Raw genomic sequence first — 25,054 nt, forward strand, 5'->3', positions numbered from 1 at the left:
TCCATCTGGACCAGGTGACTTACCACCTTTCAGTAATGCTAATCTTATTAGGCGGTCGCTATTACTATCCTGTTCATAATGTTCCTCAGCTCTTTTAGTATAACCTTCACATCATTTGCTTCCTTTGTGAAGACAGATGCAAACTACTCATTTAATACTTTCACAATGCCCTCTGCCACTACATGAAGATTTCAAGTTCTTAATTCGCCCAACTTTTTCCCTAGGTAACCGCTTACATGTTTATAAAATGTTTTATGGTTCAATTGAAGCTATCCCAACAATGCTCGGTGATAGTGAGGTAACCCTGCCATTTTTTAATTATTGGTGTGGACTGTACTTCGAATATGGTGTACAATTCTGGTCACCGCAAAACGATATTGCAGCTATTGAAAGGATACAGAAGAAAGCAAATAGAATTATTGAGGGATGGAGGGACTGAATTATGGCATATTCTCACTGGAAAAAGAGAAGGTAGAGGGGATATGATTGCTGTTTTTAGGATTTTAAAGAAACTAGATAATGTCAACCATGACAAGCTATTTCACCTTATCCAAAACAGTAGAACAAGACACAACCTGCGCTTGAAGGGGGTTAAATTCAAAATAAATCTACGGAAAAAATATTTCAAGTGGTAAATCTATGGCACAGGTTATAAGCAGTTAGTATTAATTCATTGAAAAGCAAATTAGATAAATTTCTTTCAGAAAATAACATTTTCAGAGGAACGACAGACTTTGGACCGATGGTTCCCAAAGCTCTTCACTGGGGTTTTCCTCGCCTCATGTCTGTTGTAGACTAATTGAGAGATTGATTGCTGCGATTAGTCAACAACTCCATTATCGTTGTATTATGTGACTACGAGGATGGTGCAAGGCAAATTAGATGGACCTCAGTCTTTTTGTTTATGTTCTGTCAGGAGGGGAGAAAAGAGGTAACACAGTAAAGCCTTATATTACTTCAGTGACATTGGTTCTCTATTTCCCCGCTTTCCACATATGTAGAAAATATTGAGGTTAGCTTAAGTTTGGAGAGACTAAGCATAGTGACTACACATTGGGAGACACAGCACACACAAATATAGTGTTCAATATAACTCAGGTGATTGTAAGCGTGTGCCTAGATATACTCACCATCAGCACAAACAAGATCTCCAATCAACCAACTAGCATACAAACCTTAATTTTTTTTTTTTTTTTTTTTTAAAAATCGGTCATATTCCAGGGCAGAGATAATGATTATTTTATTCAAAATGTGAAGTGGTGATGTGACATGATACACTATTCATTCTGTAGTTCCTACGGTCAAACGTACATTTCAAGTCATTTCAGTGAATCCATGAACAATTTACCAATTGTGAGCTTAATGCCAATTACATATATTCAGTAGTAAATAAACAAAAGTTAAAAAAAGGTCAACACATTGATAATTACATTATTTTGCAAAATGATTCTGGTTTGCATCTCTTGGTGCAGAGCGGGCTTACAATCCAGAGACAGACTTGCCCCGTAGGTCAAGGAATGTAGCCACACACTGCTTGGCTGAGAGCTTTTTTTCTTTTTGCTTGCCATATTTCATTGTGCCAGACTTCCATTTTGGACAGCATCTTCCAAGGAGCCACAAACCTTTACACACTCAAGAAACTACCTTCTTGCAGTGTTTCACAACTAATTATGCCTTCAGTTAGCAACACTGATAGTTGCTCATCAGCCATCCTAATTTCATGTCTTACCTATCTGAACTGTGCTTTCTTGACTATAATGTGTGTCTGCGCAGGATTTCAACATTGCCAATTTGCTATGCCATCTATATAACATGCTTCCAAGTATCAAGCTTCCAGTTACCCAACAATTCAAGGTGAACTAAATTAAATGCAAGAGAACAAAGTAGGTTGGAAATCAGAAGTAAACTGCTGAATATGCATGGCACGTTGATCAACTAGATTGCACCCAAAACGTTAACCTTTCAGAATAGGAGCTGATGTTCTTGAATTATTAACCCAGCTTGCTCTGAACCACATCAAATTTCTCATCATCACTCAACTCTGCATCTCGATCAAAAGCTGGTTTATGGACCAGCATCAGGTAGTCCTGTTTTTTTGTAAAGAGGAAATGCTATAGTTCTTGATGTGGTTTCCAATGAAAATACAAAGTCCTTTAAAAACTGCTATTTGATTAGCATTGGCTTCTATCCAGACTGCCATCATCTCCTGTTCTAATCACTTCCTCAAAAAGTTTAGCAAGACAGTTTTTGCTGCATGACTATCATGTACGATTGGGACCACAGCCACATATTTAGTGAAAACTAATGCAAGTATTAAGTAGTCAGCCATATCTTTCTCATACCTAACCCGCAAATTCAACATATCTGAAAAAAATCCTTGCCATCCCTACTACAATTGTTCACTATATTTTTTTCTAATATTGGTTTGTTATCTTTGGCTGCTTTTCATACTTGTTCCGACTCTCGACAATTGCTTCTTTCACACTTAGTGAGCTTTTTTAAAAAAAGATAAATTTCCCTACGAACCTCCCTGTTCAGCCATTTAGGCTTCACTTGGAACACTCCTTTATTATCCTAGGACATGTATCAGCATATATTCAATATAAACTTGTTTTTCTGCACTTTTTTTTTTTTTTTTTTTAAATCCCCCATCTCCCTTCCATGGCCCATTCAAGCCCCCTCTACCATTTCCTACAATTCAAATCAGAAATCTCAGAACATGAAAGGATGGTTAGTGTGGATGCAAACAATTCACACTGGGGCAGGGAGACGGTGCATTTATGAGTGTTCAAAAGTAGAATACGCATTATTTTGCATCCAGCCTTGCTGTAGATGCCCAGAGTTCACACTGTAGGTACTAAGCACCCAAAATGCTCCATTCCTCAGCATTTTGTCAAGTACAAAACTCTTACCCAATTCTCTCATCGCACCCCCACCCCCCAAATAAAATTGCAATGCTATGTTAAGGTCAAACAGAGACCCAACTAAAACAATGAAAATTTAGATGTTACTTTAGTTGTGGAATTCAAGATCACCATATTACTTTAAACAATATTAGTTAGAATGGACCTTTTTCATTTTGAAAAGTCTGGATTTAACCCACCCCAAAACAGCATTGCAATTTAAATAACTGAACAAACCACCCTGGCATCAATCAAAACATGCAGGGAAGGGAAGGGGAATGAACCTTTATTGCTAGCAGAAATATTTGCAAACAAGTTCTCTTCACCCCCCCCTGCTTCAAACACACCCCACAAAAACCGACAGGAATTCAGTATTACACAGGCACCCCAACACGCAGGTATGTAACATGGCCATTTATTCTAATAGAGATATCTTTAATATAGTGCATTTCAAGACAGGTTTTCAAAGATGGTTAAAAAACAAGCTGATCTTTTCAGATTAGAAATCACATTTGCACACCTTTTGATGTTGGCCTTCGTGCGTAGAGAAATTTTTTTTTTTTTTTTTTTTTTTTTCAAACAAAGCTTCACATTTCCACCATTGCCTTCAAGTGTAATGTCTGTCCCAGTAAAATATATTCTTACATTACATAAAATTGTTTTCTTAAACTTGTTAACTAGTGTAAATAGAATCAGATAATTCCCAACTGGCATCTCTCCCTCCATATTGCTGCAGTTAATAAGATTGCAGTCCGCATCTTAAGGTCAACTTGCAAGAGTGTATTAACTATATTCAGTTTTTGTCTGAAGACACCTGTATTCAACTGGTCATTAATATACAATGAATTTGAAATGCATGCTACTGGTCTGTAAAGTATAAATAATCTGACTAAACCTCTAAATAATCCAACAGCCTGTTGAAAAGTTTTCAAATTTCTTTTTTTGGTAGAAATGTCAGACTATTGGGGAAATTTCCTGGAAGACAGGTGTGCAATTTTAAATTCCCACCACCCTAAAGTTTAACTCCCAATATGTATTAATGAAGATCCAGGGTGCTTTTAAAGCCACTTGCAGGAATAGACAGAGCACTATTTTTGGGGGCTTGGCTCTTGGTGTTTACAACAATATTTTTTTTTAGATATTTGTTATTTTATGCATTTTACCCTTCCCCCCGCCCCTGTAGTAAATACATACAAGTGTCGTTCAAAACCTTTACAAAACAGGAATGGGAGCAGCTGCCTCAGTGACCTCTACACATTTTTTTTTTCATTTTTTTTTAATTGCAGGATTTACGTTTCTACAACTCACCTGCACATGGGCATAAATAATTTCTCTTTGGGTCCTTTGCAGAGTCAAAAAAAACACAACCAGGACTCCGAACAAGTGAATTATTTCCCTGCAGAATACATTGATTTTCACCTTTTGCCATCCCCACCAAGTTTTTAGTGCATGCAGTGCAATGCAAGCACAAGTTAAAACCAGCCTGCACCACTCTGGCTCAGAACAAAAAGTTAGATGAGATTGCAAAGCAAGGTTTGCAATCCTGCTCTCAATTTCCATAACAAGATTTGCTGATCAGGCACATTCCCCCTACCTCACCCACCCCCCCAACCACTGGCCACCCCCTGCACCTCGTTATAAAAGGGGCCATAAAAAAGCATTTCTTGGTCCTAATTTTTGGACAGCTAGCGATTACATAATGTAAATTGATTTTTTTTTAAGCCTGCAAGTGTTGCTGGCAACTATTTCAAAACTAGAGCCATTCATTTGTATTAGTAAAATACTTCCATAGTTCTCCATAATACCAGTTCAGATAAGTAGTGTCCCTAACCCTTCTCTGTATTATAAAAAGGCACAAGGTGAGGAAACTGCTCCCACTCAACACCAAACTCTCGGACACACACACAGGCACACAGCAGCAGCACAGCTTCATGTGGAGGCATTCGGGAAGTGGATGGATCACTTCCGTTTTTGAAGTTGACCAGACAGCCAATCGAGACCTTCATAGAGGCCACTGCCAGCGGTAGCACATGTTGCTTGGATGTACCAAGTTCTGCTGTAGTTTTGATGTAGGCCCAGTTTATCTGTGATTTCTGCAGCAATCATTGCATTTGGCAAATCCTGTAAGGAGAAAAAATAATTTTGAATGAAACAGGATCGGGATTGCTTTCTAGTACAACAGCAAGATGATTATTTACTTTGTCTGAATTCAAATCACCTCAAGATGGTCCAATAGCACACGGCTCTAGTGTCTGATTTTCTGCACTCATCTCGTAGCCTCTCCTCCACCTCTCTCTGGGGCAGAGTCCCACAAGTACTGGGGGGCCTTTTGGTATCTCTTCCAAGTGCCCGTACTTCCTGTGAGCCTCGCCAGCAGCTGTCAGACTACATAACCACTGAGGGCATCACAAGTGAGCTTGTTCCCGTCAGTCACGTGTGCAATTTACAGGAGTCACTGGATAGTTATCAAGAGTGGGAACCGTGGCCAGTTTATTCTCCTGACTCCCACCTCCCCCAAAGCCAGGAAAGCAGAGGCCAATTGTGGAACCCCCCAAATGCTGTCTGGCTGAGATCAACTAGCTAAGCAGACTGGGAACCAGAACTGGGACCTTGTGGCAAAGATGAAAGTGAAACACTATTGTCTTTACCTGCTAGTTCTACTGCTCAGTTAGCTTTTCGAACAGTACTTCGTGAGTTAAGCAGTTCAGTATGCTGATTCCAAGACAAATGAAATATAAAAAAAGTCTTCTGTAGTCCACAGTTCAGTTAGGATTAGGGTTACTGAATATCCTGGCCAATATTTATCCCTCAACCAACACAACAAAAACAGATTATCTGGTCATTATCACATTGCGGTTTGTGGGACCTTGCTGTGTGCAAATTGGCTGCCGCATTTCCCACATTACAACAGTGACTCCACTTGAAAAGTACTTCATTGGTTGAAAGGTGCTTTGAGACGACCAGTGGTCGTGAAAGGCGCTATATAAATGCAAGTCGTCTTCTTTTAGGAGTAAGGCAAAGAGGGGGGGGGGGGGGGGGGGGGGGGAGGAGGAAAAGAGATGAGGTGGGTAACAAAAGTCAGGCTAATTTTAACCCATTCTGAAAATAAACGAGTCTAGAAATGCAACTCCTGGTAATTGCAGCAATATTTATACAGCCTTGATATGGACAAGGAATTCCAATCAATCCACATCAAGACAAAAGCAAGAGTTTCAGCCTATATTTTCCATCTACATATAAAGCATCATTAATGCACAATCAGCAATCACCCTCAATACAATGGGTCAAAGTAAATTGTATATATTTTTAACGGCATCGAGAGAAAAACCACAGATGAGAAAAGGCCGTTCAGTCCAATGAACATTTTATGGCCTATTTTTCCCTAGCTCAATTTTTTTCTTCTCCCCTCCCAAAGCTTACAATTATGGGCAGGCACAGTTCCACACATGCCGACAACCCTCAAATAGCCTAAGTGGTCACACTTTGCACGCAAACCTAGTCAGCAAATATAGACAAGCCATTCTATTGAGCGTCAGCTGTGGCTCAGTTGGCAGAACTCTTGCCTGAGTCAGCAGGTTGTGGGTTCAAGTCCCACTAGAGACTTGGGGCACATAATCTAGGAAGACACTTCTGCAGTACTATTGGAGTGTTACACCGTGGGAGTCACCATCTTTAGGATGATAGGTTAACCTGAGGCCCTGTCTCCCCCCTCAGGTGGATGTAAAAGATTCCACAGCACTATTCGAAAAACTGCAGGGGAGTTCTTTCCAGTTTCCTGGCCAATATTTATCCCTCAACCAATATCACTATAACATTCCTTTTTCCTCAACCGAGGATTCCCCTCTACTGTGGTTGACACGGCCCTCGACCATGTCCATTCTATCTCCCGCACTTCAGCCCTCACCCCTGCCCCTCCCGGAACCACGATAGGGTTCCCCTTGTCCTCACCTTTCACCCCACCAGCCTCCACATTCAACGGATCATCCTCCGCCATTTCCGCAACCTCCAGAGTGATCCCACCACCAAACGTATCTTCCCCTCACCTCCCCTTTCAGCATTCCGTAGGGACCGCTCCCTCCGAGACACCCTAGTCCACTCCTCTACCACCCCCAGCACCCCTTCACCTTCCCGTGCTAGCGCAGGAGATGCAACACATGCCCTTATACCCAACCCCTTCCCACTGTCCAGGGCCCCAAACACCCCTTCCAGGTGAAACAGCGATTTACTTTTACTTCTTGCGATTTAGTATACTGTATTCGCTGCTCAAAATGTGGTCTCCTCTACACTGGGGAGACCAAACGCAGATTGGGTGATCGCTTTGCGGAACACCTCCGTTCAGTCTGTAAGGGGGACCCCGAGCTCACCGCCCCATTCCCACTCAGACCTCACCGTCCTCGGCCTCTTCCATTGTTCCACGGAAGCTCAGTGTAAGCTCGAGGAACAGCACCTCATCTTTCAATTAGGCACTCTACAGCCCTCTGGATTCAACAGAGTTCAACAATTTCAGATCATAACTGCGGCCCATCACATATATATTTTGTTCCTTTTTTTTTTTTTAATCCAGTTTTTTCTTCCCTCCCTTCAGCTGTCCTTCATTCTACCAGCGCAATTCACACCCCATTTGAGCCATACTTTGTTCCTTAACCTGTCCCATTACCACCTCCTCTTGCCTTGAATATCTCAATGTGCCTCAATGTCTCCCAATCTCTCCTGCTTTCTATCCTATCACTGACCTTCCCTTTTGTTCTTTCATCCCCTCCCTTTTCCCAGCCCCTAAACCTGCTTTCCATTTCCGACAAAAGGTCATTGAACTGAAACGTTAACTGTTTCTCTCTCCACCGATGCTGCCTGGCCTGAGTTTTTCCAGCGTTTCCTGTTATTTCCACTAACATTATCTGGGACCTTGCTGTGCGCAAATTGGCTGCCGTGTTTCCTATAACGTTAAATACACTTCAAAAATACTTCATTGTTTGTAAAGTGCTTAGAGTCATCCTGAAGTCATGAAAAGGTGCTATATAAATGTCTCTTTTCTTTAAGAGACATTATAGTCAAGTCCAATCTTGTTCTGCCAAACATACACTTTCTAGCAGGGATCATGGACAACAATCAAATGGGAAACCTGGATTTCTTTCCTCTTTTCGTAGTTCAAGGGCAATGAAGCCAAATATCAAGCCCATTTGTTCAGCCGAGCCTACCATTTAACTGTCAACTTAGATTGTGCAAATCAAACTGTTTACAAAAGCATAATGGTATGGGCCGTTAGTAAAACAGTCAAATTGAATAGCTATGGTGGAAGAGTTTAACTGAGTGAAAGCTCTGGCACAGGCTCGATGGGCCGAATGGCCTCCTTCTGTGCTGTAAGCATTCTATGATTCTATGTGCCTCGACTTACCTGCTTATTTGCAAAGACTAATAACACAGCGTCTCTCAGCTCGTCTTCCGTTAACATCCGATTCAATTCTTCCCTTGCTTCGTTGATGCGCTCTCGGTCATTGCTGTCGACCACGAATATTAAGCCTTTAAGAAAACATGTTGATATTTCATAATGCATCAACTGTGTACCCAATGACAGGAACAGTAAACCTTTGACTTCAGGGTCAGTTATAAATCACTCAGAGCACATGCATTTATTAGATAAATATTTGAAAAATAAGAGGCGTGAAATAGGTTGTCAGCAGTAGCACTGAACAGGATATAGCACTTTACACCCCACTCGATTTTCATTTCCATAGACGTCAATGTAAAAGAATATCAGGTAGGGTGTAAAACAGGCTGCCGATTTGCTATCGCCCATTTTGTGCTACCGCTGAATACCAATTTCACCCAAGAATTTTAAAGGCAGCATTCAGAAAGGGACAAAATGGATAGCTCTTTCAGAGACCAGCACAAGTGTGATGGTCAAATGGCCCTCTTCTGCATTATGATTCTATATGACTGTACCTTCTGCGTTAAAACATTAAGTACAGTCACAAAATGTGTGCAACTCTCAGCACCAGTGAAATATAATGTTTAACCTAACCTGCCTGGCGGGATTGGGGTGGGATTGAGTCAGACGCCTGCTTTAGACCCTGCCCGATTTTACTTTCAATTGGCTTCAATGTAGAGTAAAATCAGACAGGGTGCAAAATGAACTAGGACTCAAACCAAGCATGGGACTGTCCTCACAAAATAGTACCTCAAGAAACAACAGAGCTTAGGTTACTCCACAATATGCAATACCCAATTTTAGCTGAAAAGGAGACAGCTGGAGCTGCCCGAAGGTTATCTAATTTAAAAGCAGCAGTGCCAATTGAAGATACAAACTTAGCTGCATCATACAATTGACCCAACTCAAAATGGAGATAATTTTGACAATCCTCTTCTGTAAAGGCGTCAGCCTAGGCTCAGTGGTAGCACTTCACCCAAGTCAGAAGGTTGTGGGTTCAGCCCCATTCCAGAGGCTTGAGCTCAGACTCACTGCAAGAGGTGCCATTTTTCAGATTAAGACATTATACTCAGGTGGACATAAAAGATCTCACCTCACCTTATTTTCTTTGCACATGGAATGCTGCACTATAGGACTGTGTGCCTAAGGGTCTGGACTAGTATATGGCTGTTGAAATGGAGTAAATGACAACCCTCAAGCATAACTTCCTGGTTGGGAAATATGTTCTATAAATACCAATACAAAAGAGCACCTTGAATAGCAAAGAACTTAACTTTATTCCTACTTGATACACAACTGTAGGAAATAATTCATACCTTGCGTATTCTGGAAATAGTGACGCCAGAGAGGTCTAATTTTATCTTGACCACCCACATCCCATACCGTGAAGTTTATATTCTTGTATTCTACTGTTTCCACATTAAAACCTGCAACAAAATAGATAGGAAAAATAGCTATGCAACAATTCATACCAAACTTAGAATCAAAGCAAACAGAGCGCACTGGAAAAGGTAGCAATAAACATGCACTATGCTGTGCATTCCTTCCCAACAATAATTGTTTCACAAGTTTTTTTAAATTCATTCACAGGATGTGTCACTGGCAATGCCAGCATTTATTGCCCATCCCTAATTGTCCTTGAGAAGGTGGTGAAGGTACTCCCACAGGTAGGGAGTTCCAGGATTTTGACCCAGCAACAATGAAGGAACAGCAATATACTTCCAAGTCAGGATGGTGTATGACTTGGAGGGGAACTTGGAGGTGGTGGTGTTCCCATGCGCCTGCTGCCCTTGTCCTTCTAGGTGGCAGAGGTTGTGTCGAAGAAGCTTTGATGAGTTGCTGCAGTGCATCTGGTCAATGGTACACACTGCAGACGCGGTGCACTGGTGGTGGATGACGTGAATGTTTAAGGTGGTGGATGGGGTGCCACATCAAGCAGACTGCTTTGTCCTGGTTGGTGTCGATCATAGAGTATAGTTGGAGCTGCACTCATCCAGGTAAGTGGAGAGTATTCCATCGCACTCCTGATTTGTGTCTTGTAGATGATGGAATGGCTTTGGGGAGTCAGGAGGTGAGACACTCACTGCAGAATGCCCAGCCTCTGACCTGCTCTTGTAGCCACAGTATTTGTGGCTGGTCCAGTTAAGTTTCTGGTCAATGGTGACCACCACCCCCCAGGATGTTGCTGGTGGGGGATTAGACGATGCTACTGCCATTGAGTGTCAAGGGGAGGTGGTTAGACTTTCTCGGAGATGGTTATTACCTGGCACTTAAGTGGCAAGCAACATTCATGCCACACATCAGCCCAAGCCTCAATGTCGCCCAGATCTTGCTGCATGTGAGCACATTATCTGAGGCGTTGCGAATGGAACTGAACACTGTGCAATCATCCCCACCTCTGACCTTATGATGGAAGGAAGGTCATTGACGAAGCAGCTAAAGATGGTTGGCCCGAGGACACTGCCCAGAGGAACGCCTGCAGCAATGTCCTGGGGCCGAGATGATTGGCCTCCAACAATCACAACCATCTTTCTTTATGCTAGGTATGACTCCAGCCAGTGGAGAGTTTCCCCACCCCCATTCACTTCAATTTTACTAGGGCTCCTTGACAGCACACTTGGTCAAATGCTGCCTTGATGTCAAGAGCAGTCAGTCATTCACCTCCCTGCTGGAATTCAGCTCTTTTGTCCATGTTTGGACCAAGGCTGTAAGGAGGTCTGGAGCAGAGTGGTCCTGGTGAAACTGAGCATCGGTTAGCAGATTACGGGTGAGTAACTGCCACTTGATCTTACTGTCGACGACACCTTCCACCACTTTGCTGATAATGGAGTAGACTGATAGGGCGGTAATTGGTCAGATTGGATTTGTGGACAGGACATACCTGGGTAGTTTTCTACATTGTCGGGTAGACGCCAGTGTTGTTGCTGTACTGGAACAGCTTGGCTAGAGGCGCGGCTAGTTCTGGAGCACAAGTCTTCAGCACGACAGCCAGGATGTTGTCAGGGCCCACAGCATTTGCTGTATCCAGTGCGCTCAGCCGTTTCTTGATATCACATGGAGTGAATCGAATTTGCTGAAGACTGGCTTCTGTGATGGTGGGGACCTCAGGAGGAGGCCGATATGGATAATCCACTCGGCACGTCTGGCTGTTAATGGCTGCAAATGCTTCAGCCTTTTCTTTTGCACTCGCGTGCTGGACTCGGCCATTATCGAGGATGAGGATGTTCATGGAGCCTCCTCCTCCCGTTAGAAGTTTCATTGTCCATCACCATTCACGACTGGATGTGGCAGGACTGCAGAGCTTTCATCTGATCCATTGGTTATGGGATCGCTAAGCTCTGTCGATAGCATACTGCTTCTGCCGTTTAGCATGCATATAGTCCTGTGTTGTGGCTTCACCAGGTTGGCACCTGATTTTTAGGTACGCCTGGTGCTGCTCCTGGCATGCTCTTCTACACTCCTCATTGAACCTGGGTTGGTCCTCTGGCTTGATGGTAATGGTAGAGTAAGGAATATGCCAAGCCATGAGGTTACAGCTAGTGCTAGAATACAATTCGGCTGCTGCTGATGGTCCACAGCACCTCGTGGATGCCCAGTTTTAAGCTGCTAGATCTGTTCTGAATCTATCCCATTTAGCACAGCGGTAGGTAGTGCGACACAACACGATGGAGGGTGTCCTCAGTGTGAAGATGGGAATTAGTCTCCGCAGAGACTGTGCGGTTGTCACTCCTACCAATACCGTCATGGACAGATGCATCTGTGACAGGTAGATTGGGGAGGATGAGGTCAAGTCAGTTTTTCCCTCGTGTTGGTTCTATCACCATCTGTCACAGACCCAGTCTGGCAGTTATGTCCTTCAAGACTCGGCCAGTAGTGGTGCTACCGAGCCACTCTTGGTGATGGACACTGAAGTCCTACACTCAGAGTTAAACGTTTAATTGTCTTTAGCTTTGAAAACAGCTAAAGTAGGATGCAGACCATCTTAGCTATGCTGTTGGGAGAGGAACCAAGTAGACAGAATGACAAATTAGAGAGTCACCAAGGATCATAGTGTGTGCGATTTTAAACAAAGTATTTCAAGTTCAGAGGAACCATCATGTTCACTGACATTACAAAGCATTCGTTTCACTTAGTAGCTGGCCAAGAACTGCAAACTAATTTTGACTATACAAGCATAGTCAAATGACAAGACAAACAAGCATTTGGTTTCGATACCAGCAACTGCCTCCAAGCTGTACCAACATAGAATTAAGCTCTTGAAGCACCAATTCTACATTTTCTGGACACAGAGCAAGTTTGAGAGCATATTTTGTCAAGAGCCCAGTTTGAAATCGTTTAACTTCAACAGTATTTGGTTTATGAAAATTTAATTTGTACAATTTTTTACCCCAAAAAACATTATTCTCATCATACTCCTGTTCAAACTGCATGAGAAACTGATCCGAGAAAGATACTGAAATTTGGTGGAATCTTCGATTTTAGCTACTAACCCAAGGTTATTGGTACAGGCAACTAGGGGGTTAGGAGATTGGGTTTGAGGCTCGGGGTCAGGGGGAAGAGAGGGTGACAGAGGACTGGGACTTGGATGAGAAAAGGCAAATAGGGGCTAAGGGGGTCAGGGACTGGGAAACAGGGGTCAGGGATAGGGCCATGGGAGACAAGGGAATGGGGATTGGGTGGGAAGAGGGAAACTGTGGGGGGGGGGGGGGGGGGGGGGGGGGGGGGGCGGGTGTCAGGAGGATTGGGGCTTCGGCCATGGGGAGAGAGAACTGGGGAATAGGGTTGGATGGGGGCAGGGCCCAACAATTCCTGCAGAGCTGGGAGCAGCAGCAATACGGTGAGTAGGAGTGCTACCGAGAGAGCAGCCAGTAAAGGGGTGAGTGAAACCTGGGGACCTGACTGGGGGTAAATAGCAAAGATTGTTTCCACTGGTGGGTGAGTGGGGAACAAGGGCTCGAAGACGGAGGATTCTCACTGCGTGCGAGGAGTTGCATATCCTGATGTTACATCGTAAGCTCCAATACATGGAGAAGCAAGATGCAGGAGGGCCGAGTACGAGCCGGCAGCAGTCCACAGTAGCGCTGTGGAGCTGGGAGAATCATTCCTGCTCCTCCACGCTCCAGTGAGGAAGCAAAAACACTTTCCCTAGCACCTCTTCAGCGACATCCAGCAGTCTCTATAAGGACCACTGTAGAACTGGCAAAACTAGTTGGAAATTGCATGGTGTATGCTCCACCTAGTTTTTACACATTTTGCAGAAGGGCACTGCACCTTCTTTGCATTTTAAAATTGACCGAACGCTGTTTCAGACAGCTGTCCCCAGGTACGCCCAAAAAGAGTGAGCACCAATATGGTGGGAGCCATGTCACTGGTGCAAATTAGGAGCAGGACCTCCTGTCCAGAAATTGGTATTGAGTGTGTCTGTTTTACACCCAAAAAACAGGCAAAATTCATACCAATTTCTACCCGGTGTCCAAATAACTTTTGCTGAATATGGCCCATGCCAAGTGCTAGGGTATCAGATCAGGCCCACCACATAAATGGAGTTCGACACCCCTTCACATCGATAAGTTAGATTCTCCATTTTGTGTGTTTATTTCCTTAGCATCAGACAGGACTTGCATTACCCTCCACAAAACATCTCTTGCCTCAGGAGTTGTTACAAGCTTTATTATTCAGAAAAACAAAAATCTGCCCTTACCTATGGTGGGGATTGTTGTTACAATTTCCCCAAGTTTGAGTTTATAGAGGATTGTGGTTTTGCCCGCCGCATCCAGTCCCACCATAAGTATTCGCATGTCCTTCTTCCCAAACAGTTGGGCGAAGGCGCTCATTAAACCTCCCATGGTTTCTTTGTTTTTCTAATCCTTCCTAAAAAAAAAAGAAAAAGCAGCTTAATTTTGTACTACAATAAAGGAGAGTATTTCATTCCCTCGAAGGTGCGTGGCCTGCTCCACCAAGATGCACCCAACCGTGCCTCATCCTCGAAGACATTTGCCGTTTTGGTTAGCATACACCAATGTTAGTGACATTATAACAATAGATAAATACACAGCAGGACCAATTTGTTTCTAATTTTTCAATAAATGGGGAGGGTATCAAAAGTACTATTTATTTGGAGATAAAATTGCATGAACAAAATCGACATGTCCAAAATCTTTATTGGTTGTCATTGCCACTAGTCAGCATTAAAATACTTGGATTTGCAGGTGAATACAGTAAAGGATCCTGTGAACACAAATCGTCAAACACTAGGTATTATAGTCAACCTTTAATGTAGAAAATTGTACTGTTGGATGCATAACCTAAATGCTGCCACAAACCCTGCCATTTACACAAATATGCTGTCAACTGCAATAATTGACCATTACACAAATCTGGAGCAGCTTAGCTGGTCCGAAACACTTAGACTTATTGGCAAGTTTAACAATAAGCAGATAAGACTAGTATGCTGAATAAAATGCCATATACATTAGTACAGAGGACATCTAGCTATATAGCACTCTGATTTCTACTACAGGTTGAACCCCGGTAATCCGGCACCCAACGGTCCAGCAACTTCAGTGGTCCGGCACGAAGAAAGTCCTGCTGTCACATTCGCTCCCTGGGATGGGGCCGGCTCGGGTCCTGGGACCGCCGCATCAGGATCAGCGCCTGGACCACGCAGCATCACCAACGGCTCGGTGGAGCCCGAGCAGCGGCACAGGGAGGGCAGCAGCAGGAAGAGGAGGAGCAGGTGGTGGCGGTGTTTGCGGTGACTTTCGACACTTTCAGTGGTTCGGAATTTTCAATGGTCTGGCACCGGCCTGGTCCCGAGAGTGCCGGATTACCGGGGTCCAGCCTGTACATGTAGTTTTATTGTAAAAATGCTCATCTTGTTTCTAATCTCACTTGAGGTATTCACAGCAAAATAATATTCTCATGCATTTACTAGTGCCAGATTACAGGTCAGCATTTCAAAGTTTGCAGATGACACGAAACTCGGAAATGTAGTAAACAATGAGGGGGATAGCAACAGGCTTCAGGAGGACGTAGACTGGTGAAATGGGCAGACAAATGGCAGATAACATTTAACGCCGAGAAGTGTGAAATGATTCATTTTGGTTGGAAGAATGAGTAGAGGCAATTTGAAAGGGGTTTCAGGAAGAGAGAGACCTGGGGGTGTGTGTACACAAGTCTTTGAAGGTGGCAGGACAAGTTGAGATGGCTGTTAAAAAAAGGTATAGAGCAAACTTGGTTTTATAAATAGAGGCAGAAAGTACAAAAGGAAGCGATGCTAAATGTTTATAAAACACTGGGTAGGCCCCAGCTGGAGTATCATGGCCAATTCTGGGCACCACACTTTAGGAAGGACGTCAAGGCCTCAGAGAGGGTGAAGGAGAGATTTACTGCAATGGCATCAGAGATGAAAGACTTTAGTTACATGGAGACTAAAGAAACTGGGATTGCTCTCTTCGGAGCAGAGAAGGAGATTTGATAGAGGCGTGTAAAATCATGAAGGGTTTTGATAGAGTAAATAAGGAGAAACTGTTTCCAGTGGCAGAAGGGTTGGTAACCAGAGGACACAGATGTAAGGTAACTGGCAAAAGTATCAGAGGCAAAAGGAGGAAACTTTTTTTTTTTTTTAAATAAACGCAGCAAGTTCTTATGTGCTATTATCCTGACTATCCCTTAATGGCCCTATTCCCATTCCAACCTTCCTTTTTTTTTTAAATTGATGTGCCTTTAAAATATTTTACTATTTTGTTTTATGTTCCTTGATGATAACTTAATTTCATAGTTCCTCTTTGCCTCCCTAATTGATTTTTTGACTTCTCTCCTAATCTTTTCGTATTCTCTCTCATCATGCACTCCCCTGCTGTCTATGTACTTAATGTATGCCTCTTTCCTTACCCTCAATTGTTCCCATATGGCTTTTTTCACCCATGGAATCTCATTATTGTTTAGTTTGTTCTTTCCTTTTAACAGAATATATTTTTCCTGCACTCTGTTGAACACTGTTTTAAATGTTTCCCATTGCTGCTCTGCATTGTTGTTTTCCAATATTGTTGCCCTATTTCCACCCCAAGTTCAATTCTCAGCCTCTCAAAATCAACTTTTCTCCAATCTAGTAACCGGGTTTTCGTCATACTAATGCCCTTCTCAATTATCATCTTAAAGCATATTATATTATAGTCACTACTGTCTATATGTTCACCTACCTTTACTTCTCTGCTCTGGTTCATTCCCCATTACTAGATCCAATAGCAAATCCTCCCTTACACAATAGCAAAAGGCTTTTTACATATTGAATTAGAAAGTAGTCCTGTACACATTGTAGGAACTGCATTCCCTTATCCCCTCTTCTGTCCAATTAATGGGCCGGGTATTCCAATCCCTACGGGTGGGTACGCATTGTATACCCACCTGTAGGGACATAGGAAATGCGCAGTGCATGCCTGAAGCCGGCATGTGCTGGAAACCTGCATTTCCTATCCGTCAAGAAAGCTCTCGACAGATCCGCCGGCTGCCCAGGAGAAGGGCCGCTGCGGGCGGATAGTTCCGCTTTTTGGAGACCGTCCACCTGCAGAAAACACTTACAATTCTTGTGCCTGGTAAAAGCAAGCATAAGGCCTGCTTTCACCAGGATAAGAGTTGAAAAAAGTAAAAGTTGTTTAATTTCCACTGATTTATCATTTAAAAATACTTTTAAAAAAGTTTTTGTAGCCCCGTAAGAAACCTAATTATTTTTTTCAAAAATTTAAAGTTTTGTTTAAAAGAGCTAATTTATTAGACAAGTCATTTAAAAAATGTGATTTAAAAAAAAATTTTATTTAAAGTTTTATGTACTATGTTTTGGGGTGATCGCCATTCATATATTTGACAGGTCTTCCTGTCAAGTGTATGAAGGGAGATTCCCTTCTTTGATTGGCTCCCCATGACCCATGTGATCTCAGGGACGCTGCAAACTACCTGCACCTCTGGGATACGAGGGCCCTGCGCACCGGTAGTTTGGAGAAGCCCAGAAGCGGAACTGTGCGCGTCCCGGGAGCCCTCATGTAAGGGCGCAGATTTTTCCAGATCGCAGGTCTCCGCCCGCGGGAGGCATGCGATCGGAATATCAGGGCCAATATTGGGGTAGTTGGAATCCCCCATGATTATTATGCTATGTTTTTTACTCATTTCCCTAATTTGTCTGCATAGTTCTTCCTCCAATTCTCTTCCACTATTAGGTAGTCTGTAGACTACGCCTATTACAGGAAACTGTGTGTTATCCGGAGGCTAACTGTCTGGAATGCTCGAGCCACCGGCAAAAATCAGGTGCCGTTTTCGTGGTGTTTTTTTTCTCGTTGCTTTTTTCCTCAACAGTCAAGCTCTGCAAGGTCTGCTGAAGCTGTTGCTAAGCTACAGAGACGCTTGGACTGTTTAGAAGCAACAGGGTTTGTTGACAGATACGGAGCTCAGAAGCTTCCGTATCTTTCAACATTAGCGCGGGAGTGTCCGGCAGTTTTGAGGGAACGGCAACAGCTCGGTCCCGTCGGTGCCGGATAGCACAAAGTTTCCTGTAGTGAGATTGATCCTTTATTATCTTTTATATCTATCCATATGTATTCTATTCAATAGTAGCTTTTAAAAGGGAATTGGATAAATACGATGGAGGGTGTACTCAGTGTGAAGACGGGACTTGAGGACAAGTAGCTTTTGCCCCTCGTGCTGGTTCTCTCACCATCTGTCGCAGGCCCAGACTGACAGTCATGTCCTTCAGGACTCGGCCAGCTCGGTCAGTAGTGGTGCTATCGAGCCACTCTTGGTGATGGACATTGAAGTCCCCCACCCAGAGTACATTTTGTGCCCTTGCTACTCTCAGTGCTTCTTCCAAGTGGTGTTCAACATGGAGGAGTACTGATTCATCAGCTGAGGGAGGGCGCTAGGTGGTAATCAGCAGGAGGTTTCCTTGCCCATGCTTGACCTGATGCCATGAGACTTCATGGGGTCCGGAGTCAATGTTGAGGACTCCAAGGGCCACTCCTTCCCGACTGTATACCACTGTGCCGCCACCCCTGGTGGGTCTGTCCTGCCAGTGGGACAGGACATAGCCAGGGATGGTGATGGAGGAGTTTGGCACATTGGTTGAAAGGTATGATTGAGTGTATGACTATGTCAAGCTGTTGCTTGACTAGTCTGTGGGACAGCTGTCCCAATTTTGGCACAAGTCCCCAGATGTTGGCGAGGAGGACTTTGCTGGGCTGGGTGTGCCGTTGCCATGTCCACAACCGGTGCCGAGGTTGATGCTGGGTGGTCCATCCGGTTGGTTTCTTATTATATAGGTACTGTTAACAAGTTAAAACACAACCTACAAATTGGAGCCCAATATTTTTGCAAGTAAAACTGCAGTTCACATTTTCCCATTATTTAATTTATTTTTTATTTCTTTAAATGGCTTAAAATCTCCACATCAAATTTATGAAGGTAATCTTAAAGAATACACTATTGCATAAGTGTTCAAACTCAGTTTCCTGGATTTTAGCAGATCAGAGATAAAATCAGATTTCTCAACTATTCTTCATTGTTCACTGAACTAGTATGCATTTGTTGCTACGTATATAGCAGTTGACCTCTTCTGTAATTAGTAAGTTGGGACAGCAAACTCCCAGGGCCGAGTCAACATTTGTAAATTTGAAAACTATTGCATTATTGACCTATATTTATTATTCCTTGGCCAACGGAGACAATTTCTCCAAGAATGATCTGCAATGACACTACAGAGGTAATAGGGAATAGAACATTTTAATTACAACAGCACTCCAAGTCGAACATATTTCCACAGTATTAACGAGTTACATTTTCTTGGTTGAGGTTCTTTATGATTCAATGTTGAGACTTTGGTTACATTCCCTTCAAGTCAAGCTGTTGGTTGGATGGGGCTCAAATTACAATAAATTAAAATTGGAACTCAAGCCCAAGGGATAGTTCCACACACTCAAAATTCAATGTCACCAATGGAACTATATTACAAAAAAATAACCAGACACTACTACACTATCACCTCTGAAAATAAAGAATAAATTCAGCATGAACAGAAACTCAATCAGGAGTCTCACAAACTCACTGCCTCTCCATTACACAGAGGGTGAATTTACACTAGTTTAGCATTGGTACGAAGCAATTTCAGCTTTGCACCAACAATAAACTTGTTGTATAAATCAGGTGCTAATGCCGGAAGAGACTCTGAAGTGAAACAGACTGAGACTTTTGCTTCACACCAGTCAGTTTGGGACTCTACTTCTGATTAGGCTGCATTTATAACTACAGGAACAACAACAACTTGCATTTATATAGCATCATTAATGTAGGAAAGCATTGCATGGTGCACCACAGGAGCAAAAATGTTGACACCGAGCCAAAGGAGATATTACAGTGGGTGATTGCAAGTTTGGTCGAAGAGGTAGGTTTTAATGAATGTCTGAAACGAGAAGAGGAAGGTGGCAAGATCGAGAGAAAATCCCAAAGCTTAGGGCCTTGATGACTGAAAGCATGACCGCCAATGGTGGTGCGAAAGGAGTGGGGGCTGCACAAGAGGTCAAAGTTGGAGGAACGCAGAGATCTCGAAGGGCTTTACAGATGTAGGTTACAGAAACAGGCAGGGGCGAGGCAATGGAGGGATTTGAAAAGGATGAGAATTTTAAAACTGATGCGCTAGTGGTCCAGGAGCCAATGCAAGTCAGCGAGCACAGGGGTGATGGGTGAGCAAGACTTGGTGCAGATTAGGATATGAACAGCAGATGAATTCAAGTTTATGGAGGGTGGAAGATGGAAGGCTGCATCCAACAAAAGCATGATGAGAGTTTCAGCAGCAGATAAGCGGAGGCAGAGATTGACGATGCTATGGAGATGGAAGTAGGCGGTCTAGGTGATGGAGAGGATGTGTGGTTGGAAGCTCATCTCAGGCTTAAAATGGGATGTCAAGCTTGCCAACAGTTTGGTTCAGCCTAAGACAGCGGCAAGAGGAGGGGTGGAATAGTGTGACGATAAACTGCTTTCCACTAATGCTACAACTGTAATGTAAATGAAACCAGGAAATAAATTTACAGCTGCAAGATTAATGGTTTCACATTTTTTGGGGCTCATTTGCACTAACTTTACTGCAACATATGAAAATTTCTATTAGTCAGAAATATTCAACTTGTGTAAAATGCTGGAGGAACACATCTGCTACTTCATTCAAGTGGCCAGTATTCATATGTAAATGTTCAGGCTATTCAACCAGTCAAGGCCTCGCTACAAAGCTCCATGCTACCACCATCCACACACACACGCACCAAAGCACAGCAAAAAAGTGTGGGGTGGGGGAGAAAGAGAGAGGGGTGTCACTGGATAGTCATCAGGAGCTGGAACCTTGTATTTGCCCCTTCCTATCCAATGACTGTCCAAGCTGATTAGCCTACCTCAATCATCAAACTTGAAACCTTGCTTGTCTATATGGATAGCAAACTGGCTAAGTAACAGAAAACATAAGGTTAAAAGATAGGTACTCAGACTGGCAGGTGGGAAGTGGCATTCCACAGGGATCAGTTCTGGAACCACTGTTGTTCACAATTTACATAAATGATTTTTACTCCAGAATCAGAAGTACAATTTCAAAATTTGTGGATGCCACCAAATTGGGTATAGTTAACACTGAGGAAGACCGTGACAAAATACAAGAAAACATTAGCAAACATGCAGAATGGGTGCATAAATGGCAAATGAATTTCAATATAGTTGCACAAAGTGGTACATTTTGGTAGGAGGAACAAGGAGGACGCCTACTCCTTGGAAAATAAGAGTCTAAATGAGGTAGAGGCACAAAGGGATATAGGGGTACAGATTCACAAATTAAAAGTAGGTTAACAAAGCCATAAAAAGTGCAAAGCACTGGGGTTCATTTCTAGGAACAGAAATCAAAACCAGAGAAGTTACATTAAAATGATATAGAACCTTGGTTAGACCACACTTAAAAAAAGTACTGCGTACAGTTTTGGTCTCCATATTACAAGAATATAGAAGCACTGGAGAAGGTGCTAAAAAAAAATTCCCAAGGATGATACCAAAATTGAAAGGGTACAAATTTATCAGGAAAGATTGAATCGGCTGGGGCTCTTCTCCGAGAGGTGCTCCGATAGAAGTCTTCAAATTATTATTTAAAAAAAGGAGTTTGATAGGTTAGACGTCGAGAAGATGTTTTCACTGAGAAGAGAGATTTCTGGTACCATGTTGAGAGGCCGGGTCGGGTTCCGAGGCGGCTCTGTCGCAGCCAGCCTGGGGTCTGGGGCCTCCCCCGGTAGGATGGCGCGGACAAGGCCTGGCCGACAGCGACGCCGCTCGCATCTATATAGATAGCCCCTTTAAGGTAGTAAAACATCCAAAAAAGGCATTTTTTAAAACACAAAGTTTGCCCTCAGAGGCCGGGGCATTTACCTGGAAGCCGCTCGCCCCCTTTCTCTCAGACACTGACTCTCGGTCGCTCCTGCCGTGCTAAATGGCCGCCCGCTCCGCACCCACGGCCGCCCTTACGTACGTGCGCGTGCTTACGTGCGCGCCGCCGCTGATCGACAGCCCGAGTAACCAATCAGCGCCCCGCGCTGGGGCCTCCAGCGTGGCGTTTGGGGCGTTTCCCTCCCCCTATACCAATCGCTTTGTTCATACGTGTTGCAACAGAGAGTGGACTTCCTGGATCCACCCTTGTCTAAAGGAAGGAAGGAAAGAAGGCGCTTGCTTAATCTGGTTGAATTGTCTCTCTTGCGCAATAGTCACTAACTTTTGAAATATTTTTCTCCTCAATTTGTTTGACTGCACTTTGGGGAACTCCAATCACACCAAACTTGGACCAGTTTCAAGTAGACCAACCCTAAAACATAGTGGAATAGTATACCATATATAATAAATAACCTCACTTTACACAATGCTTATATCCTCTTCTGCCATCCAGACACGCCTTGGTGCACCATCTTGCTGTCCGGCGGAGGAGGGGGTCCCCAATGGAGGGCTCTCTACGCGGAAGTCCTCCCTTTATCTATTGAGGACCTGGCCTGGAGGGTGTTGCACGGAGCAGCCGCATGCAATATGGTTTTAAATAGGTTCACGGACTCCCAGGCCGCCTGCCTTTTCTGCGGCCTGGAGGAGTCCGTGTTTCATGTTTACTTAGAATTTGAGAGGTTGCAGCCCCTCTTTCATTACTTGAAGGGGCTGCTCCTCGATTTTTGGCTGCACTTCAGTCCCACGCTCTTGATCTATGGTCACCCGGTGCGGAGGGGAGTGGGCAGGTTGGAGGACCTCCTCGTGGGACTGCTCCTGGGCCTGGCCAAGAAAGCCATTAATTGGTCCAGGCAGTGGGCGGTCAAGGGGGTCGTTCAGCCAGATTGCCTGCCTCTCTTCCGCGGCCATGTTCGCGCCCGGGTGGCCCTGGAGATGGAGCACGCGGTGTCCGCCGGCACGCTTGAGTATTTCCGCGACCGGTGGGCGCCGCGGGGATTGGAGTGCATCATCAACCCAGCCAACACAATTTTAATTTGATTTGTTTAAGTTTCATTTAAAGTTTTATTAGTTACAGTTAAATTTGTTAAAAGTTCAAAAGAGTACACAATGCTCATATCCTCGTCTGCCATCCAGACACGCCTTGGTGCACCATCTTGCTGTCCGGCGGAGGAGGGGGTCCCCAATGGAGGGCTCTCTACGCGGGAGTCCTCCCTTTATCTATTGAGGACCTGGCCTGGAGGGTGTTGCACAGAGCAGCCCCATGCAATATGGTTTTAAATAGGTTCACGGACTCCCAGGCCGCCTGCCTTTTCTGTGGCCTGGAGGAGTCCGTGTTTCATGTTTATATGGAGTGTGAGAGGTTGCAGCCACTCTTTCACTGCTTGAAGGGGCTGCTCCTCGATTTTTGGCTGCACTTCAGTCCCACGCTCTTGATCTACGGTCACCTGGTGCGGAGGGGAGCGGGCAGGTTGGAGGACCTCCTTGTAGGCCTGCTCCTGGGCCTGGCTAAAAAAGCCATCAATTGGTCCAGGCAGCGGGCGGTCGAGGGGGTCGTTCAGCCAGATTGCCTGCCTCTCTTCCGCGGCCATGTTCGCGCCCGGGTGGCCCTGGAGATGGAGCACGCGGTGTCCGCCGGCACGCTTGAGTACTTCCGCGACCGGTGGGCGCCGCGGGGACTGGAGTGCGTCATCGATTCGGATAACATAATTTTAATTTGATTTGTTAAGGTTCATTTAAAATTTGATTAATTTACAGACAATTTGTTTTTAGTCCAATCAGAAGAGTACACAATGCTCATATCCTCGTCTGCCATCCAGACACGCCTTGGTGCACCATCTTGCTGTCCGGCGGAGGAGGGGGTCCCCAATGGAGGGCTCTCTACGCGGGAGTCCTCCCTTTATCTGTTGAGGACCTGGCTTGGAGGGTGTTGCACAGAGCAGCCCCATGCAATTTGGTTTTAAATAGATTCACGGACTACCAGGCCGCCTGCCTTTTCTGTGGCCTGGAGGAGTCCGTGTTTCATGTTTACATGGAGTGTGAGAGGTTGCAGCCCCTCTTTCACTGCTTGAAGGGGCTGCTCCTCGATTTTTGGCTGCACTTCAGTCCCACGCTCTTGATCTATGGTCACCCGGTGCGGAGGGGAGCGGGCAGGTTGGAGGACCTCCTCGTAGGACTGCAGCTGGGCCTGGCCAAGAAAGCCATTAATTGGTCCAGGCAGCGGGCGCTCGAGGGGGTCGTTCGGCCCGACTGCCTGCCTCTATTCCACGGCCACGTTCGCGCCCAGGTGGCCCTGGAGATGGAGCACGCGGTGTCTGCCGGCACGCTCGAGGCCTTCCGCGACCGGTGGACGCCGCGGGGACTGGAGTGCATTATCACCACCGGGCACCAAATTTTAATTTAAGTTGTTAAGTTTCATTTAATGTTTTTTTTTAAGTTACAGTTTATTTGTTTATGGTCCATACCAAAAGAGTACACCAAACTTGGACCAGTTTCAAATAGAGCAACCCTAAAACATAATGGAATAATATACCATATATAATAAATAACCCCACTTTACACAATGCTCATGGAAGCAGAGGGAAGGGAACAAATAACATGTTTGAGAGCGTCACCCTTGGCTCAGTGGTAGCATTCTTGCTTCTGAGTCAGAGGGCCTTCAACCCCAGTCTAGACTAGAGACTTGAGCACATCATCAAGGCTGACACTTCAGTGCACTATTGAGGGAGTGCTGCACTGTCAGAAGTGCCATTTTTCAGGTGAGATGTTAAACTGAGGGTCCATCTGCCCTCTCAGGTGGATTTAAAACAATCCTATGGCACTATTTGAAGAAGAGCAGGTGAGTTCTCTCCAGTGTCCTGGTGAACATTTACCCCCCAACCAACATCACCAAAACACATCATGGCCCTGAATTTCCAATTGGAGGCTTCCTGCGGGCGGATGCCTCCAATCAGAATAAAATCTACGAACTTGCCTGCTGGTTCCATAGATCCCAAGGCTTGCGATCCTGGGCTTCTCCTCTTCGAAATGCGTAGAGGCCCAGGTATCCCAGGGGTGCATGCGGTTCGCAAGACTTTCCTGGGATCACGTGGGCCAGGCGAACCAATCAAAGAAGGGAATCCCCATCACACTTTTGACAGTTCCGTATGCACAGAACTGTCAAAAGTATGAATGGGGATCACAGTTAAAAACACACTAAAACATTAAATAATTTTTTTATTACCTATTTAAAATT

General features: G+C 44.4%; 1 protein-coding gene across 1 annotated transcript; it reads right to left on the bottom strand.

Annotated features, from left to right (window-relative positions):
• Window positions 1–1,223: 1,223 nt before the first annotated feature.
• On the bottom strand, window positions 1,224–21,878 carry LOC147101465 (ADP-ribosylation factor 2-like). Its single transcript, XM_085966604.1, has 5 exons — window positions 21,766–21,878; window positions 14,030–14,199; window positions 9,645–9,755; window positions 8,296–8,420; window positions 1,224–5,024 (listed from the first exon to the last, which is right to left on the bottom strand). The coding sequence occupies exons 2-5, from the start codon at window positions 14,172–14,174 to the stop codon at window positions 4,863–4,865; spliced, it is 543 nt and encodes a 180-aa protein (XP_085822730.1). The 5' UTR covers window positions 14,175–14,199; window positions 21,766–21,878; the 3' UTR covers window positions 1,224–4,862.
• Between the last annotated feature and the right edge of the window lie 3,176 nt (window positions 21,879–25,054).

This window comes from Somniosus microcephalus, chromosome 24 (genome assembly GCF_052327205.1).
Source record: "Somniosus microcephalus isolate GS21.2 chromosome 24, FLI_Smic_1.0, whole genome shotgun sequence".
Classification (NCBI taxonomy): domain Eukaryota; kingdom Metazoa; phylum Chordata; class Chondrichthyes; order Squaliformes; family Somniosidae; genus Somniosus; species Somniosus microcephalus.

What these genes read in the sequence shown, in the direction of transcription:
- LOC147101465 (XM_085966604.1), bottom strand. Translation starts at nt 14,174, where the DNA reads ATGGGAGGTTTAATGAGCGCCTTCGCCCAACTGTTTGGGAAGAAGGAC. An exon ending in CTATTTCCAGAATACGCAAG is followed by an intron (nt 8,421 to 9,644) that starts GTATGAATTATT and finishes GTTTTCTTAAAG; the next exon opens with GCTTAATATTCGTGGTCGAC. An exon ending in TAGTCTTTGCAAATAAGCAG is followed by an intron (nt 5,025 to 8,295) that starts GTAAGTCGAGGC and finishes TTCTCCTTACAG; the next exon opens with GATTTGCCAAATGCAATGAT.